Source organism: Cynocephalus volans, chromosome 1 (genome assembly GCF_027409185.1).
Source record: "Cynocephalus volans isolate mCynVol1 chromosome 1, mCynVol1.pri, whole genome shotgun sequence".
Lineage (NCBI taxonomy): Eukaryota > Metazoa > Chordata > Mammalia > Dermoptera > Cynocephalidae > Cynocephalus > Cynocephalus volans.
This window is the reverse complement of record NC_084460.1, coordinates 57,191,516-57,208,641: the sequence shown is the minus strand read 5'-3', so window position 1 is coordinate 57,208,641 and position 17,126 is coordinate 57,191,516. Positions and strand designations below refer to the sequence as shown.

The 17,126-nt window shown below is 48.5% G+C and overlaps 1 protein-coding gene across 6 annotated transcripts in view; it reads left to right on the top strand.

Moving 5' to 3' along the window:
• Window positions 1–17,126, top strand: part of KCNQ2 (potassium voltage-gated channel subfamily Q member 2) — a 64,351-nt gene that overhangs the window by 20,879 nt on the left and 26,346 nt on the right. For all 6 annotated transcript variants that reach the window (XM_063092242.1, XM_063092250.1, XM_063092233.1 and 3 more), the window contains exons 4-8: window positions 178–353; window positions 1,429–1,554; window positions 5,364–5,474; window positions 6,293–6,388; window positions 16,752–16,846. In XM_063092242.1, coding sequence (XP_062948312.1) covers window positions 178–353; window positions 1,429–1,554; window positions 5,364–5,474; window positions 6,293–6,388; window positions 16,752–16,846 — 604 coding nt within the window. The remainder of the gene's footprint in view (window positions 1–177; window positions 354–1,428; window positions 1,555–5,363; window positions 5,475–6,292; window positions 6,389–16,751; window positions 16,847–17,126) is intronic.

The window sequence follows — 17,126 nt, the reverse complement described above, 5'->3', positions numbered from 1 at the left end:
GCACGGGCTACCCAGACCCCACACTGCACGTGTTGTATGCACCGTTTCCTCCATCTTTCCATCCTCCTGCAACTCCTGGTGGGGTGGTAGTCGGGTTATCCCTAACCCCATTCTGCAACCGTGAGACAGGGGCGAGGAGGGGCTGGCCCCACACGAGCCCCACACCCTCTCCCACAGACATCATGGTTCTCATCGCCTCCATTGCGGTGCTGGCCGCTGGCTCCCAGGGCAATGTCTTTGCCACATCTGCGCTCCGGAGCCTGCGGTTCCTGCAGATCCTGCGGATGATCCGCATGGACCGGAGGGGGGGCACCTGGAAGCTCCTGGGCTCTGTGGTCTACGCCCACAGCAAGGTGAGCCGGCTGCATGGTGGGCGGTTGACATCCCAGAGCTAGTGAAGGTGGCCCAGCCCCTGACGCTGCTCTCCACCTGACCCTCCCTGCCCCCGGGGTTGCTGCCAGAGTCCCACCTGGGTGGGATGAAGGGTTGCCACGGGGCTCTGCTGGACTGATCCTGGGCAGCCTGGTCAGACATGAACGAACCTCCATCCCCTTTCTTCTTGGTGTTTCTTTCCATGACTTGGTCCATCTTTGTCATGTCTCCAGAAAGCTTTTTTGCACGGCCCAGTCCATTTCGGCCCACCCTGGAGCTGGCAGGCTGTGTGGTCGGGTGTCTTATTTCCTGAGTTTTAGTCCCTGTATGAATACACCACCATAGTCACCTGCCTGGGCAGTTGTTTAAACTGTGGCTTATGGTGGCTGCTGACTGGGGCTCCACAGGGTGGCTGAGCCACACGTCCTGTGTTCCAGGGGGTCCCAGGCCCCCAGTGGTGAGACCCCGTCCTGCCAGGCAGTGCTGTGAGGCCATCCTGCTCATGGGCGGGCAAGTGTCAGCCCCTCCCCATTTTCCTACCTTCCTGAGCATGGAGCAGGAGGTGGCTTTGTTGGCAGGATAGGCAGGTGTTGGTCCCCGCTGGGGAAGGGTACTCACCTCCTCATCGTATGGTCCCTCCTTCCTCCTTGGATGCTGTGGGTGTTGGAGGGCTGATGGCGGCTGTTAGTTGGGGTGGGCATCCTCTTCCAGAGCTGTGTCTCTGAGGCTCAGGGAAGCTGGGGGAGGGTCCCAGCAGTTCTAAGATTCTCTGGCTCTGCCGGCTGCTGGAGAACACGCTCCCAAGACCTGGGTGGACGCTGGTGTGCTGGGCCAGTGTTGGCTGCTGTTTTCCCAGGTCTAAGATGTACCTAGGCCAGGATTGTAAAGCCAGAGGCCCCTCCAGACTCTGTGGCCGAGCCCTCCGACTAGCACAGGCCACACGGGTTGAGCCACAGGGTCCAGGGTAGGCCTCCATGCTCCTGGAGGCGGGGCTGGTCTGGGTGTTGGCCAGGCTGGCCTGAGTGTGGTGGTGATGTGGCCCCAACTGTCTTGCAGGAGCTCGTCACCGCCTGGTACATCGGTTTCCTCTGCCTCATCCTGGCCTCGTTTCTGGTGTACCTGGCGGAGAAGGGAGAGAATGACCACTTTGACACCTATGCGGATGCGCTCTGGTGGGGCCTGGTGAGTCCTGTCATTGGGGTCACTGTCCCTTCCCTGAGGACACTCACCTTGCTCCCTGCCTCCCCAGGGTCTGGAAGGGAGACCCAGGGCCTCTGTCTGGCTGAGCAGGTTGGACTCGTCTCTCTGGGGCCACCTGCTGGCCTCCAGTGGCCATGATGGTATGTGGGGGTGGTGGCGTGGTCCCCGGATGCGCTGGTGGGGGTGCAGGTGGGGAGGCTGGGCCCCAGGGAGCCTGTGCTGGGTCATGGGGGATCGTCTTCCTTCCTCTTTGTGGGCCACCCACCCGCTCTGCGCCTGTTTCGCCCTGGATTGTGGCAGAAAGGCAGGAACGGGAGAGGAGGGAGGGGTCCCCAGGAGTCTGTCCTGGGGTCTTCCCTGGTCCAGGGGCCCGACCGTCATGACCTAGCAGCTGAGTGTTGGGGCTGGGGGGCAGGGCCGTCCCCATGGCCTGCTGCCACTGTCTTGGGCTTCCTCCTTCCTGGCCTCCCACCCCTGGTCTATGGTGAGGGACAGAAGTAGTTCGAAAAGGGGATACTGAATTGGTAAAGGGACATGAAAATCATCTACATTGTATATTGATAAATTAAAAAATAATAATAAAATAAAACTTTTTAAAAATAAAAAAAAAGAAAGAAAAAGGGATACTGGACCCTCTGGCTCCCCTGTCCAGCACGGTCTGGAGCCTGCAGATCTGCGGCCCTGCTAATGGCCGCCCACCTCCCCAGCCTCACTGCTGCCCGGGTGCCCGAGCCCACACCCTTGGCCTTTGCCCCTGTGTTTCCCTGTGTCTGCTACTTTGCCCAGGCTCCCTTGTCACCTGGTGTCACTCCTTCTGGGAAGCATCTTCCTGGACACTTTTGGAAGGACCCCCTCCTGTTCAGAGTGGGGTGGTCGGATCCCCACAGTCTCCCCCCCGATTAGGTCTGGACTGATCTGGTCCCCAGGCTTCGCCTCACCCGTTCCCACAGACGCCCCTTGGACAGGTGGGTGAATAGGGACACAGAATCTCTTGTCTCCAGGGAGGCCAAGAGACTAGACCCCAGACCCATGTGGCCTTGGCCACCACCCCAGCACTGCACATCCTGAGCCACCGGGAAAAGGAGCGGGTAGCCTGAAAGCAGTTTATTTGTAATTATTTTGTTAATTGCCATGAGGCCTGGGATCCTGTGTCCTCCAATCTGAGCATGTGAGAAGGAGCAGTGGGGAGCCCGGGGCAAGGCACAGGATGGGCCAGGCTGTGGGCCAGGTAGACCTACCTGCACCCATGAGCTGCCTGTGTGTGTCCAGGCTCTGCCGTGGGGTGAGCCTGGTGCCCGGGTGTCCTGTGCTGTGACCAGCTGGGCCCAGGCCCCTTGCTGGGGACACGGCCCATCCTCCCTAAGGCCTTTTGTGGATAACAGCCTTCTGGTTTTTAACAATTAAATTTTTTACTTGAGTGTTTTTTCAAAGTAATGCTTGCGTATATTGAAAAATGTCAAATTGTTCCTAAGCACCCTGCCCCTCCCAGTTCCCTGCGTGTTTGCTAATCCCAAATAACGACCCCGTTCCCTGATCCCAGCACACTAATTGCTCACTTCCTGCTGGGGTAGAACGAGGTTTAGCCCCTCCCCACCTGAGCCCCCTTCTGCTGTCAGGCCCTCAGGGGCCGTCACCAGCGTGGGGGATCCCATACTTACCTCCCTCCCGAATGCCGACCATCTGTCAGGTCTCCCAGCTTCCCCTCTCTTGAGTCTCCCTTCCTTTTGGAGGGGCAGGTCTGATGGCAGCTGAGGAAAAGTTTCAGGGCAGAAAGTTTCCCATCAGTCTGGCCGGAGGGGTGGAGGCTTGGCCACCTCGGACAGACGACTTCTCCCTTTCCTCCTGCCCCAGCCCACCCCACACCCAGCCTTCTGTGGGACCAGGACCTTCTGGGATTCCCTGGCTTCCTTTGACTCTCCCCTCCCCCACAAACATTGTGACCTGAGTCTACGTCTCACTGCATGCCCGTCTGTCTGTCTTTCTCACTGTCTCCCTCTCTGTCTGCCTCTGTCTCTCTGTATCTCTCTGTCGGTGTCTTTTTCTCTTTGTCTTGTGTCTCTCTGTTTCTCTCTCCTCTCCCGTCCTCTTCCTCCCATTTTTCTACCTTTTCATCATTCTTTACTGTCACATATTAAAGTTTTTGGGCAGATTGGCAGTAAATTATTGTTTTGGGTCTCCAAAATATGTTTAGTTTATGTTAAAAAAAAAAATAAGTAGATGACCCAGGCAGGTGGTAAACTCTCAACCGGGGAAGGTTTCGTGGTGAGAAGTGAGTCTCCCTGGCCTCGCCCTGACTCCCTTGCTGCTCCTTTGGGTGGCTTTCCAGAACCTTCTGTGCAGGTGGGCTGAGGCACACAGGTCCTCACAAGGCTTTGCCCTCACCTGCCCATGGCGTCCTGTGAGTCAGGTGTGGTGGAGCTGGTCTCTTCAGTGCACTCTTCCTTCTTGCGTCTTCTGTGCATGTCCCCAGAGCCTGGGGGCAAACCCCCAGAGGTGGGACCTTGGGTCTGTGGTGAGAGGTGCTCCAAAGTGGTGGGGGTGGGACAGCTGGCCCTGCTATCCGCCTGCCCCTGAGCTGGGCACTGGGCTGCACCGCTCCCCTTCTTTGTCTGAGACCTTGTCCCTCAGGGCCTGTTCTGGGCCCCAGCCACGGAGACCTTCCTCTGGCCATGACCCGTCCTGAGCCTCCTGACTTGTGGCCTGTGCGGTTCTGGTGGCGAGGGGTTGTGCTGTAGCCCCCGCATGTCCAGGACTGAGTGTCCCCACCTCACCCCGTCATGCCTTGTCAGAGTGACCTGCAAACATGTCCCACCTTCGGCCCTTCTCATGGCCAAAGCCCCCCTACCAGGTGCTTCAGTGGGTGCCCTTGGTCACCTGGGGAGACCTGTCCTGACCCGACCTCATCCTTGCCACCACCCTGAGAGGAACTCTAAACTCAAGTCCCCCCCCCCCCGGCTTCCCATGGCACCTCCCTGTGGAGGTCCACCCCCTCACTGTCTCCCACCTGCCTCTCCTCCTGGCCACCTGTCCATTCCTGCTGGCCTCCTGTCACCTCCTGGGCCAGGCCTGTTACTTCCTGTCACCTCCTGAGCCAGGCCTCTCATCTGTCATCTCTACTGGAACATGCCCTCTGACCACTCTTCTAACCCCTTCTGGCCTCAACTCATAGGTTCTCCTCAGCAGCCACTGCACGGCCCCTGCCCGTTCCTCTGGTCCCCACTGCACTGCACCAGGTGCTCGCCCGCTGCCCACCTGCCCCAGCCTCCCCTGCTCACCAAGTCTCCACAGCCTTCCCAGTCTCTCCCAATCTGCCCCAGCCTCCCCCAGACTCTCCCACCTCCCCCAGCTGCCCTAGTGCTCAGCCCCAGGGTCACTCCCCCAGGGTGGAAGCCGCTGTCCTTGCTCACTGTGCCCGAAAGGAGAGTTGTGTCATTGGTGCTCCTGGTTCCCTTGGGTGTGAAGTGGAAACACAGTCAGAATTACTCCCCTTCTGGCATGTAAGGAAGAGGAGAGGTTTCGGGGAATTTTGATGGGGCTGCAGGGACAAAGAGCAGTTGATGCTGGCCCTGGCCTTGCTGGTTCCCCTTGTGGGTGGCGTAGGATGGGGTGGCCTCTGGTCTGTCCCAGCCCAGGCCCTGAGTGGCTAGCTGGCACACAGCCTGCCCATGGGTTGGGAGCGAGCCCTTTTGTGAGCCCCTGAAGGCTGAGCAGGGGCATTGTCTAAGGGTCATGGGCCTCCATGGTGGTCACTGCCGGGCCTGGCTGAGTGACTGGAGCCTGCTGTCCCGCAGATCACCCTGACGACCATTGGCTATGGGGACAAGTACCCCCAGACCTGGAACGGGAGGCTTCTGGCAGCAACGTTCACCCTCATTGGCGTCTCGTTCTTCGCTCTTCCTGCGGTAAGTCTTGCTGCCTTTCCCTGCCTTTGGGGGTCCCACAGCCTCCCAAGGTAACCACAGGGCACTGTCTCCTTGGGGAGATGTGGGACAGGAGCAGGGTCCACAGCCACCTGGGACTGGGGGTGGCAGCTCTGGTGCAAGGAGGTCCTATCCCTGTAGGATGAGAGCCGAGGCTGCCCCGGCCGGTGCCCCCGGTGCTGGTAGCTTCCCTGAAGCTCCATGGAGCACCCCTGCAGTCCCCAAGCCATGGCTTCCAACTGGGCTCTGTTGGCCTCTGGTTGCTCCTCTTAGTGCAAATGGGACTGGACAGTAGGCTCCCTGTGGCCAGGAGCAATGCTGCCAGTGACCCAGCTCCCTTGTCAGGTCTCCAGAGGCCAAAGCTCCATCTCAGGCAGAAGGGTAGGGGCTCTGTGAAGCCTCTGCCATGGCAGGGCAGGCAGAGGCAGTTGGTGTGGGGCCGATGGCCCTCTTGTGCTGGCCTTGCTGATGCTCTGGTGTGGACACCTCAGGGAGGAGGCTCCTCTTTGGGTTCAGTGTAGGCCCCGCCATGCCTCCTGCAAGTCAGAGGTTTCCTTGACCCCAATTCAGAGGGTTTCCCCAGCCTGGTCTCCAGGTGATTAGGGACTGTGGGGTGGGAAGGTGGTACCCACGAGACCCCGGAATGTGCAGGCAAGGGTGGGGGAGAGGGTGTGGGTCTGGGAACATGAACTGATGCTGATGAATTGCAGTGGCGTGGGTCCCTGGACAAAGTCTGACCTTGATGAAGTTGGGAGGGGGCATGGGTCAGCTGGGTGTGGTCTGACCCTGATGACTTGCAGGGCATATTGGGGTCTGGCTTTGCCCTGAAAGTCCAAGAGCAGCATCGGCAGAAACACTTTGAGAAGAGGCGGAACCCGGCAGCGGGCCTGATCCAGGTGAGTCCAGATGGCCCCCACCTGGGGACCTGTGGAGCCCCCTGTCCTGATGCCACCTTGTCTAAGGTGGCCGTCTTCAGGCATCTCTGTCTGTGGATGGGGCCACAGCCCTTGTCCCTCTGTGGGAACACGTCGGGGAAATGAGGACTCTAAGGCAGGTGTTGAGGGACCATTCAGACACCTGTGGTTGCATAGCAGCGACACATATGGTGATGCTAGGGTGGCCCTCGTCCTGTGTGGGTGCCTGGCCCAGGCCAGGCTGTGACAAGTACTGCTAGACCACCCTCCCCAGCACCCTGGGGAAGCAACTACATCAGCATCTGCAGACAGGTCGCCTCTCAAGAATCCAGGGAGGTTGGGTAGGACACAGTGGCCACTCTGTCATCCAGCAGGAGGTCCCTGAGCCACCCTAAAAATGTGAGCCAGACAACAGGACTCCTGGGGCCAGACATTCCTGCAGCTTCCCCCAGAGTCCATCTTGGAGTTGACTGGGATTTAGTGCTGGCTGGACGTGGATCTAGCCTCTCTCCCATCTTTCTTTTTTAAAGATGTGGCTCTTGTGGGCTTGGCCCTGGGTCCAGCCTGCTTTTATCTGTGTGTGTGTGTATTTTTCACCATAGAAACTCCAACAGCAATTTTTTAAAATGCAAAGGAGTATAAAGAAGCGCAAAAATGCTTCACGATCTCACTCCACTATTGACAGTTTAAAAAAGCGACTGCAGGTCTGTGTGGTTAAAAGGTTTAAATGGTGCAGGGAAAGCACAAACTGAGCACATGGACCGCACCCTGTTCCACTCTTAGCAGTGGCTTGGGCGTCTTTCCAGAGACCAGTCATGCCTCTGTGCAGTCCTCTAAATATTGTTCTCAGGGCAGGGCCACACCTGCCTGCCTGCCCACTTGTGGTGTCCCAGATGCCTTCCGTGTCTGGACACATGCAGCATGTCAGGCTTCAAGCTGTGAGGTGTTCCCTGTGGATGGATGTTGAGGTTATTCCAGGGCTGTAAAACATCACTGGTCACAGGGCAAAGTTTCTGCAGTGGAATTATGGGTCAGAGGGTCCTTCCTCCAAGAGCAGCTGATCTTGTGAAGTCTGGTGGCCAAAGCTTAGGCTGATGGTGATCCTAGCAGCCCAGCTGTGTGAATTCCCAGAGCAGGAAGGACTCTTTTTTTGTTTGTTTGTTAAGCAGTCCATAACCTGGGTGTGATTCTTGGCTCCCTGAGAGGAAAGGCCAGGTGGAGAAGTGCCAAGGAGACTCCAGGGCCCTTCATGCCCTCAGGGCACCTGAGGGGTCATCTGTGTCTTTTAGAAGTCAGGATGCTGGCCCCAGCCTTAACCTCACAGCTTTTGTACATGGTCTTGCTGGGAGAAATGCTTCTTCCCAAGGGAACTTATAGCCTCAGCCAGAGCCCCTGAGCTGGGCTCTGAATACCAGTGGGGTGGCGGTGGGGGGAGGGGGCAGGGGGACACACCACCAACCCTGTATCAAGGTCCCCAAGAGTGGGCAGATGCCCTTGTGTTTTTTTGTGATGGCCTTGGCCCTGAACCCAGGGTGAGTGTGGGCTCAGACAGGGACCTGAAGAAGAGAAGGGCAGGATGGACAGGACCTGAAGAGTGAGGGAAAGAGGGGGACAAGGAGGAGATACCCCAGGCTTTGGCTTGAGTTGGTGGGTCTGTGGTGGGTGGGTGCGAGTGAGAGGGCTCAGGATCAGGAAGCAGAGGGCCCAGAACCACCTCCCAGAACTCCATAGCCTGGTGGAGGGATTTCCAGATTAAAGTGTTGGGAACAGGGATGTCACTGAAAATGGAAGAGTAGGGAACTCCAAAACCCCATCCTACCACTAAAGCAATGATTAAGCTGGCAAAAAAAATGACAGGATTAATTTTTGGGGGACTCTGGAGCCTAATAAAAATTTTATAACAGCCAGGGGAATGCTTAATGAAGAAAGAAGCTTCTAAGTTTTAGTAAGAGTGTATGCCCACTCCCCAGATCTGTGGCTACCACAGGGATGGTGGCTGGCATTCTAGATGTGACTTGCTGGTGTCAGAGGGGATAATATGGACCTTGTTCCCCTCAAGTGGCAGTTGTTTATTTTGACCTCTCTAATGGCTTCCAAAGAGATCAGCTTCGGCATTTGCCCTTGTTTTGTCCACCTCAAAACTTTCTAGTGACTGTAGTGATCTCTGAGTGAGGGTTTGTCAAAAACATTTAGAAGCAAATATACCAGCCACAGCTACTTGGGACAAGGGATAGCAGATGGGACAAGCAACAGACAGATCAAAAAGCCTGGGAAGAAAGAGGCTAGGAAAGGAGATAAAAGGAGAAGGTGGCCCCATTAAAATCCAGATGGCTACACATGTGACAAGAGTTGGACTCATGCTCAGAAATCACTGGAGAAGATCCTAAGCTTTCACCTTGGGCTGATCTTTAGGCTCCATGCAAGCATGAAGTGAAGGCCAAGGCAAAGTTGTAAATGGCTTGTCTGAGTGTTGAAGGGATGCCCCAACACAGAGCAAATCTGTGAAGACTAAAAGATTATTATTTTTTCCCTCTTTGGTTCCGGGGGTTTAAGGAAGTCTCTGTCAAATCACCAGCTGACTACTGAGATAATGAAACAGAGACTTTATTAACCACACATGACAAAGAATACAGTCTTTATAAGATAGTTTAGGAAAGTCACTAAACAAACAACTATAACCAACAACAAGCAGCAACAAAAAAATCCTGTGCTGGGAGGATAATCTGATTTACAGAGTTACCACATTATGATATTCAAAACATTCCAGTTTTCAAACAAAAAATTATAAGGTTTGCAAAGAAACTATAAACCATGGTTCATTCACAGGAAAAGAAAAGAAAGAAAAGAAACTGTCCCTGAGGAATCCAGAATATTTGTCTTCCTAGACAAGGACTTTAAGTCAATTGGCTTAAATATGCTCAAAAGACTAAAGGAAACCATGGAAAAGAACAACAACAACAACAAAATCAGGAGAATGACGTCTCACCAAATACAGAATATCAATAAAGTGATATAAATTGTAAAAAGGAACCAAATAGAAATTCTGGAACTGAAGAGTACAATAATTAAAATGAAAAAAATCACTAAAGGGGATTCAGCAGTGAACTTGAACAGGCAGAAAGAATGAGCAAACTTGAGGATAGGCCAATTGAAATTATTCAGTCTGAAGATCAGAAAGAAAAAAGAATGAGGAAAAACGAACAGAGCCTAAGAGATCTAAGGGACCCCATCAAGTGTACCAACACTCACATGTGTGGAGTCACAGGAGAGGAGAGAGAGAATGGGGCAAAAAGAATATTTGAAGTAGTAGTGGCCAGAAACTTCCCAAATTTGATGAAAGACATGAATCTTCACATCAAAGAAGTTTAAAAACTCCAAGTAGTGTAAACTCGGAGAGACCCCCACTAAGACACATTATAATCAAACTGTTGAAACTCGAAGAAAAAGAGAGAATCTTGAAAGCAGTAAGAGAGAAGTAATTCCTCACTTACCAGGGATCTTCGATAAGGTTAACAGCCAATTTCTCACCTGAAACTATGGAGGCCAAAAGGCATTAAAGTCGTAGAAAACAAAACAAAACAAACAAACAAAACAAATAAACAAACAAAACCTCATCAACCAAGAATTCTATATCTAGCAAAACTATCTTCAAAAATGAAGGAGATATTAAAACATTCCCATATAAACAAAAGCTGAAGGAGTTCAAATTTAGTAGACCTGCCCTACAAGAAGTGCTAAAGGGAGGCCTTTAGGCTGAAATTAAAGAACACTAGACATGTAACTCAAGCCATATGGTAAATACAAAGGTAAATACATAGGTAAATATAAAAGCCAATATTACTATATTTTTAGTTTGTTATCCACCTTTTCTTCCTATATGACTTAAAAGACAAATGTATAAGGCAATAATCATAATCTATATTTCTGGGCACACATGTTTAAAGATGTAATTTGGAACAGTAGTGACATAAATGGAGTAGTATAGGAACAGGGTTTATGTATAACTGTTGAAGCTAAGCTGGTATTAATTCAAATAGATTGTTATAAACTTAAGATGTTAATCATAATCCTCAGGGAAGCCGTTAATAAAATAACTAAAAAATATACAGAAAAGGAAAAAAGAAGGAAATCAAAATGATACACCAGAAAAAAGATTAAACACTAAAGATGGCAGTAATGGAGAGATTGAGAAACAAAAATGATATGACATATAGAAAGCAAATAGCAAAATGGTAGAATTAAGTCCTTCGTTATCAGTAATTACTTTCAATGTAAATGGATTAAACTCTCTAATTAAGAGGCAGAGATTGGAAGAATGGATTAAAAAACTATCCAAGCATATGCTATCTAAAGAGACTCACTTTGGATCCAAAGACAACAACAACAATAGGTTGCAAGTGAAAGGAAAGATACTCCATGCAAATAGTAATATAAAGAGCTGAGATGGCTATACTAATATTAGACAAAATAAACTTAGGTCAAGAAGTGTTATAAGAGGCAAAGAATAATGTATATTGATGAGAGTCAATTCATCAAGAGGCTATAACAATTGTAAACACATACACACCTAATAACAGAGCTCCCAAATTATGTGAAGCAAAAACTGACTGAATTGAAGTATGAAATAGTTCAACAATGATGGTTGGAGACTTCAACACCCCACTTTCAGTAATGGACACATCTACTAGACTAATGACATAGAGAACTTGAACAACACTATGGACCAACTAGAGCTAGCAGACAGCTATAAAACAATTCACCCAACAACAGCAGGATATGCATTCTTTTTAAGTGCACATGGAATATTCTCCAGGGTAGACCATATATTTTTTATTTTTTTATTTTTATTTTAAACCAACGGAGTTAAATATGTTAAAGAGCTGGGAAGAAGAAGTCAGCAGAAAATGAAGATGAAAATCTAGGCACAATGTGTTTGTGTGTGTGTGTGTGTGTGTGTGTGTGTGTGTATATACATATATATACACACACATACATACACCACAGTGAATGTCTAAAATATGGTCTGAGGATTCTGTATGAACATGGCAGGAATTAATTCCTCCAGGAATTAATCTGTAGTTTTCTGGTTTTTTTCCTCTGGCATTGGGAGGACACTTTATTTCTCTTACCCAGAGTTTTATGATAGTCATGAGTTACCCACTTTGTCAGCAGAAACAAAAGCTCAAAGAAAGATGCTGGGGATGCTTTATCTCCCAGGGCCTACAGGAGACTCTAGGCCTACAGAAGCACTACAGTAGAAAACTGGGTTTGAAAAGATGAAGGATAACTTCAGCCTATGAAAACAGACTGAACACAGAGCTGCTTGCCACTAACTCCCCAATGCTCCAACATCATACCCAATCCTCCCCTCTGCCTGCATTTTGCCTGTAATCAGCCTACCCTTTAGCATTCTCATACTCTAGTCAGTCTCCTCAAGAAGGAACACTTTCTAACTCATTGTAGAAGACATCCTTACCCTGATACTAAAGCCAAACAAAGACATCACAAGAAAAGAATACTACAGATCAATATATAGGTGCAAAAATCCTGAGTAAAATACTAGCAGTCTAAATCCATCAGCATATTGCCAAGGTCAAGGGTTCAGATCCCCATACCACCAGCTGCCAAAAACAAACAAACAAACAACCAAAAACACAAAAAACAAACCAGCAACAAAACAAACAAATAAAAATAAATCCATCAGCATATTAAAGAAATTATAACCCATGACCAAGTGAGATTTATCCCAGGAGTGTAAAGGTAGTTCAGCGTAGGAAAATCAATGTAACACCTCACATTAATAGAATGAAGGAAAAACCACACACAATCATCTTGATTAATGCAGGAAAAGCATTTAACAAAATCCAACACCCTTTCGTAATAAAACATGCAACAACTGGGAACTGAAGGACACCTTCTCAACATGATAAAGGGCATCTGTGAGAAACCCTTGTCTAACCTCTTACTCAATGGCGAAAGGCTGAATGGTTTCCTGCTAAGAGTAGGAACAAGACAAGGATGATGGCTTTCACTATGAGGGCTTTTCAAAAAGTTCCTGGACAATGCATAGTATGAAAAAAAAAACTATGTATGGATTGTAAAATTGTTTTGCACCAAAATAAACTTGTACTAACTTGTTATAACGTGTGTGAACAGGATCTAGTTTGAGGCACCAAGAACGATAAGACATCAGTTTGAAAAGAGCCCCTATTAGAGCAATATGAATTCTGCTAAAATTGAAGCAAGAACAAACATCAAATTTATGGGGAAGCTTGGGTGGATGAATGGTAAAATCACTGATGCTTCACAAGAAATTTATGGGAATGATGCTCCAAAGAAATCAGCAGTTTACAAATGGATAACTCATTTTAAGAAAGGATGAGACAATGTTGAAAATGAAGGCTGCAGCAGCACACCATCCACGTCAGTTTGGGAGGAAAAAATTAGTCTTGCTCATGCCCTAATTGAAGAAGACTGGTGATTAAGAACACAAACAATAATGAACACCACAGACATCTCAACTGGCTCAGCTTACACAATTCTGACTGAAACATTACAGTTGAGCAAACTTTCCACCTGATGGGTGCTGAAACTGTTGCTCTCAGATAAGCTGCAGACATGAGCAGAGCTTTCCATGGAAACTTTGAACAAGTGGGATAAAAATCCTGAAGCATTTCTTTGATGAATTGTAAGAGGAGATGAAACATGGCTTTACCAGGGCAGTCCTGAAGACAAAGCACAATCAAATCCATGGCTACCAAGAGGTGGAAGTGGTCCAGTCAAAGCAAAAATGGATGGGTTAAGAGCAAAGGTCATGGCAATGGTTTTTTGGGATGCTCAAGGCATTTTGCTGTTGACTTTCTGGAGGGCCAAAGAATGATAACATCTGCTTATTATGAGAGTGTTTTGAGAAAAATTAGCCAAAGTTTTAGCAGAAAAACACCTGGGAAAATTTTACCAGCAAGTTCCTTCCCCACCATGACAATGCTCCTGCTCTTTCCTCTTATCAAACAAGGGCAATTTTGTGAGATTTTTGATGGGAAGTCATTAGGCCTCCACTGTACAGTCCTGATTTGGCTCCTGACCTCTTGTTTCCTAACCTTTTTGTTGTTGTTATTGTTGGCTGGCTGGTAAGGGGTCCAAACCCTTGACTCTGTTGTTTCCTAATCATAAAATATCTTCAGAGGGCAGCCATTTTTCTTCATTTAATAATATAAAGAAGACTACATTGACATGGTTAAATTCCCAGGACCCTCATTTCTTTAGGGATGAACTAAATGGTTGGTATCATTACTTACAAAAGTGTCTTGAAGTTGATAGAGCTTATGTTGAGAAATATTGTAGTGGATTGAATTATGTCCCCCAAAACTCATTGAAACTTGAATTGTGTTCCCCAAGTTTTTTGTATCAGAAACTTAGCCCCACTGTGACTGTTAAGAGGGTGAGAAATCCTATTATGGTAATCGAAAGATGGAGCCTTGAAGAGGTGATTTGATTGTAGGACCACGCAGTAGTGAATGGATTAAAAATGGTGGTCAGGGACATGGCTCTGAGGGCTTTAAAAGAAGAGGAGAGTCTCTCTCTCTCTGCTCTCTCTGCTTCCAACACCTTGCAATGTCAGACCCCCGGGTCACTGTCACCAGTACCAAGTGGACTTTGGACTTTCCAGCCTCAGAAATTGCAAGCAACAAATTTCATTTTTTAATAAATCACCCAGTTGTAGGTATTTTGTTATAAGCAACAAAAATGGACTAATACAAATATAGTATATGTTTTTTATTTTTATCCTTTAATTCCCATTTTTCCACAAAATTTTTGAAGTCCCCTTATACTTATACTCAACATTGTACTGGGAGTTCTAGCCAGAGCAATTAGGCAAGAAAAACAAACAAACAAAAGAAAACCACAGACATCCAGATTAGAAAGGAAGAACTAAAACTATCTCCATTCACAGATAACATGATCCTATATGCAGAAAATCCTAAAGATTCCACAAAAAAGTGTTAGAACTTATAAGTGAATTCAGCAAAGTTGCAGGATACAAGATCAGAACACAAAAATCAGTTGTATTTTTATACACTAGCAAGGAACAATCTAAAAAGAAGATTAAGAAAACAATTCCATTTGCAATCCTATCAAAAAGAATAAAATACTTAGGAATAAATTTAACCAGCAGAGGTGCAAGACCTGTCCACTGAAAACTACAAAACACTGCTGAAGGAAATTAACAAAGACCTAAATAAACGGAAAGACATCCCATGTTCATGGATTGGAAAACTTAATCTTGTTAATATGGTCTTAATGAAAATTGATCTGCAGATTCAATGCAATGCAAAGCAAATTGATCTACAGGTTTAATGCAATCCCTATCATAATCCCAATGCCCCCTTTCTGCAGAAATGGGAAAGCTAATTCTCAGATTCATATGGAATTGTAAGAGACATGAACAGCCAAAAGAATCTTGAAATGGGAGTACAAAGTTGAAGGACTCATACTTTCTCATTTCAAACTTATTCCAAAGCTACAGTAATTAAAACTGTGGCACTTACATAAGGGTAGGCAGACAAATCCATGGAATGGAATTGGGAGTCCAGAAATAAACCCCTGCATCTGTGGTCAATTGATTTTTCACAGGGTGCCAAGTTCATCCAATGGAGAAAGAATAGTCTCTTCAGCAAATGGTGCTGGGACAACTGGACATTTGTTTTTAAAAGAATGACATTTGATCCTTACCTGACACCATATCAAAAATTAACTAGAAATGGATCAATAACCTAAATATAGCAGCTAAAGCATAAAAATCCTGAGGAAAAAACATAGATAAAAATCTCCATGATTTTGATTTTTTTATATGACACCAAACAATAAGCAACAAAAGAAAAATTGGACATCATCAAAATTAAACACTTTTGTGCATCAAAGCACACTCTCAAGAGAGTGAAAGAAACCTGCAGAATGGGAGAAAATATTTGTAAATCATATATGTAATAACGGTTTAGTAACCAGAATATATAAAGATTTCATATAACTCAACAGCAAAAAAGACAAAAAACCCGAAGTTTTGTTGGACAAAGGATTTGAATAAATATCTCTTCCAAAGAAATGATACAGATGACCAATAGGCACATGAGAAGATGCTCAATGTCATTAGCCATTAGGGAAATACAAATCAAAACCATAATGAGATACCACTTTACATCTACTGGGTTGACTAAAATTTTAAAAAATGATAAGTAAGTGTTGGTGAGGATGTGGAGAAACCGGAACCCTCATACAGTGCTGGTGAGAAAGTGGAATGGTGCAGCCACTGTGGAAAACAGTCTGGTGGTTCCTTAAAAAGTTAAACATGGAGTTACCATATGACCAGCAATTTCACTCTTGGGTACACAACCCAAAAGAATTGAAAAGAGGTGTTCAGCCAAAAACCTGTACACAGATGTTCACAGCAGCATTATTCACAATAGCTAAAAAGTGGAAGCAATCCACATGTCCATCAGCAGATGAGTGGGGAGGTGACATGTGACGTGCTGGTGCAGCTGAGTATATGTAACTGTGAGGAGGAATGAAGCTCTGGCCGGCTGCAGCACTGCAACAGGAATGGACTCTGAGGACATTGCTCAGTGAAAGAAGCCAGACGGAAAAGGCCACGTGCTGTGTGAGTCCACAGATAGGAGCTACCCGCAATAGGGAAGTCCGCAGAGACTAATGCAGATTGGTGGTTGCCAGGGCCTGGGGGGAGGAGAGGTGGGGCTTCCTTCTGGGGGAAGGAAGAGGTTGTGGAATCAGTGGTGATGGGTGCACAGCGCTGAATGTACGAAACGCCTCTGAACTGTGCACTTTTCAGCTGCTAACATGGTTAATATTATGCTATGTGTATTTCACCACTAAAAAAACGAAGTGTAGGGACCAGAAGTCCAGGCCAGGTGTAGGTCAGTCTCACCGGCAGGCTTAAGACCCAGCCATGCCCAGAGCCCCCGTTCCCTTCAACTGGGGAAGCCACCTGGCCTGGGCCACCAGCCTGAGAGGACGGCACATGTGACCCTGGCCCCAGCCGCCCCCCAGCTCCTGGGGTCGCGTCCCTGCTTGGATTGGGGAGGGCGGGAAGTTAACTGCTGTGACAGGATCCACCCACCAGGCGTCAGGTAAGACGCAGTGCGAGGAAAGAACACGCTGTGTCCCTGCAGACCCGCGAGGCCAGGAGCAGGTGGCAATCCGTGCCACCTGCCCAGGCTGCACCGCTGTGGCAGGCAGCGGAGTGTCTGTGCTCCCTGGGTAAACTGAGGCTGCGGGGGTTGGGGCAGGCACAGGCGCCCCTCGCTGACCCTCGTGCTGTCTCTCTCTGCAGTCCGCCTGGAGGTTCTATGCCACCAACCTGTCGCGCACTGACCTGCATTCAACGTGGCAGTACTACGAGCGCACGGTGACAGTGCCCATGTACAGGTACTGCCAGCCCTGGCCACACCCCTGCGTGCTCTCGGCCCACTTTTCGTTGTTCATTGTTCTGACTGATTGGTTTTCGTTTCTTTTTTCTTTAAAGTGTGCTTTTCAAAGAAGAATTCTGTGTGTGGTTTATTTTGAAATATTAATTTTGCTCTTTGTTTTGTAGCGTTGCAGCTTTTCTTTTCAGTCCATTCCCTGCCCCTTTGCTTTCTGTGTCCCTTGCTGTGGGTGGCACTGTGTTGTGAGCACTGCGAGGACAGGCCCCTCCCCAGAGAGCGTG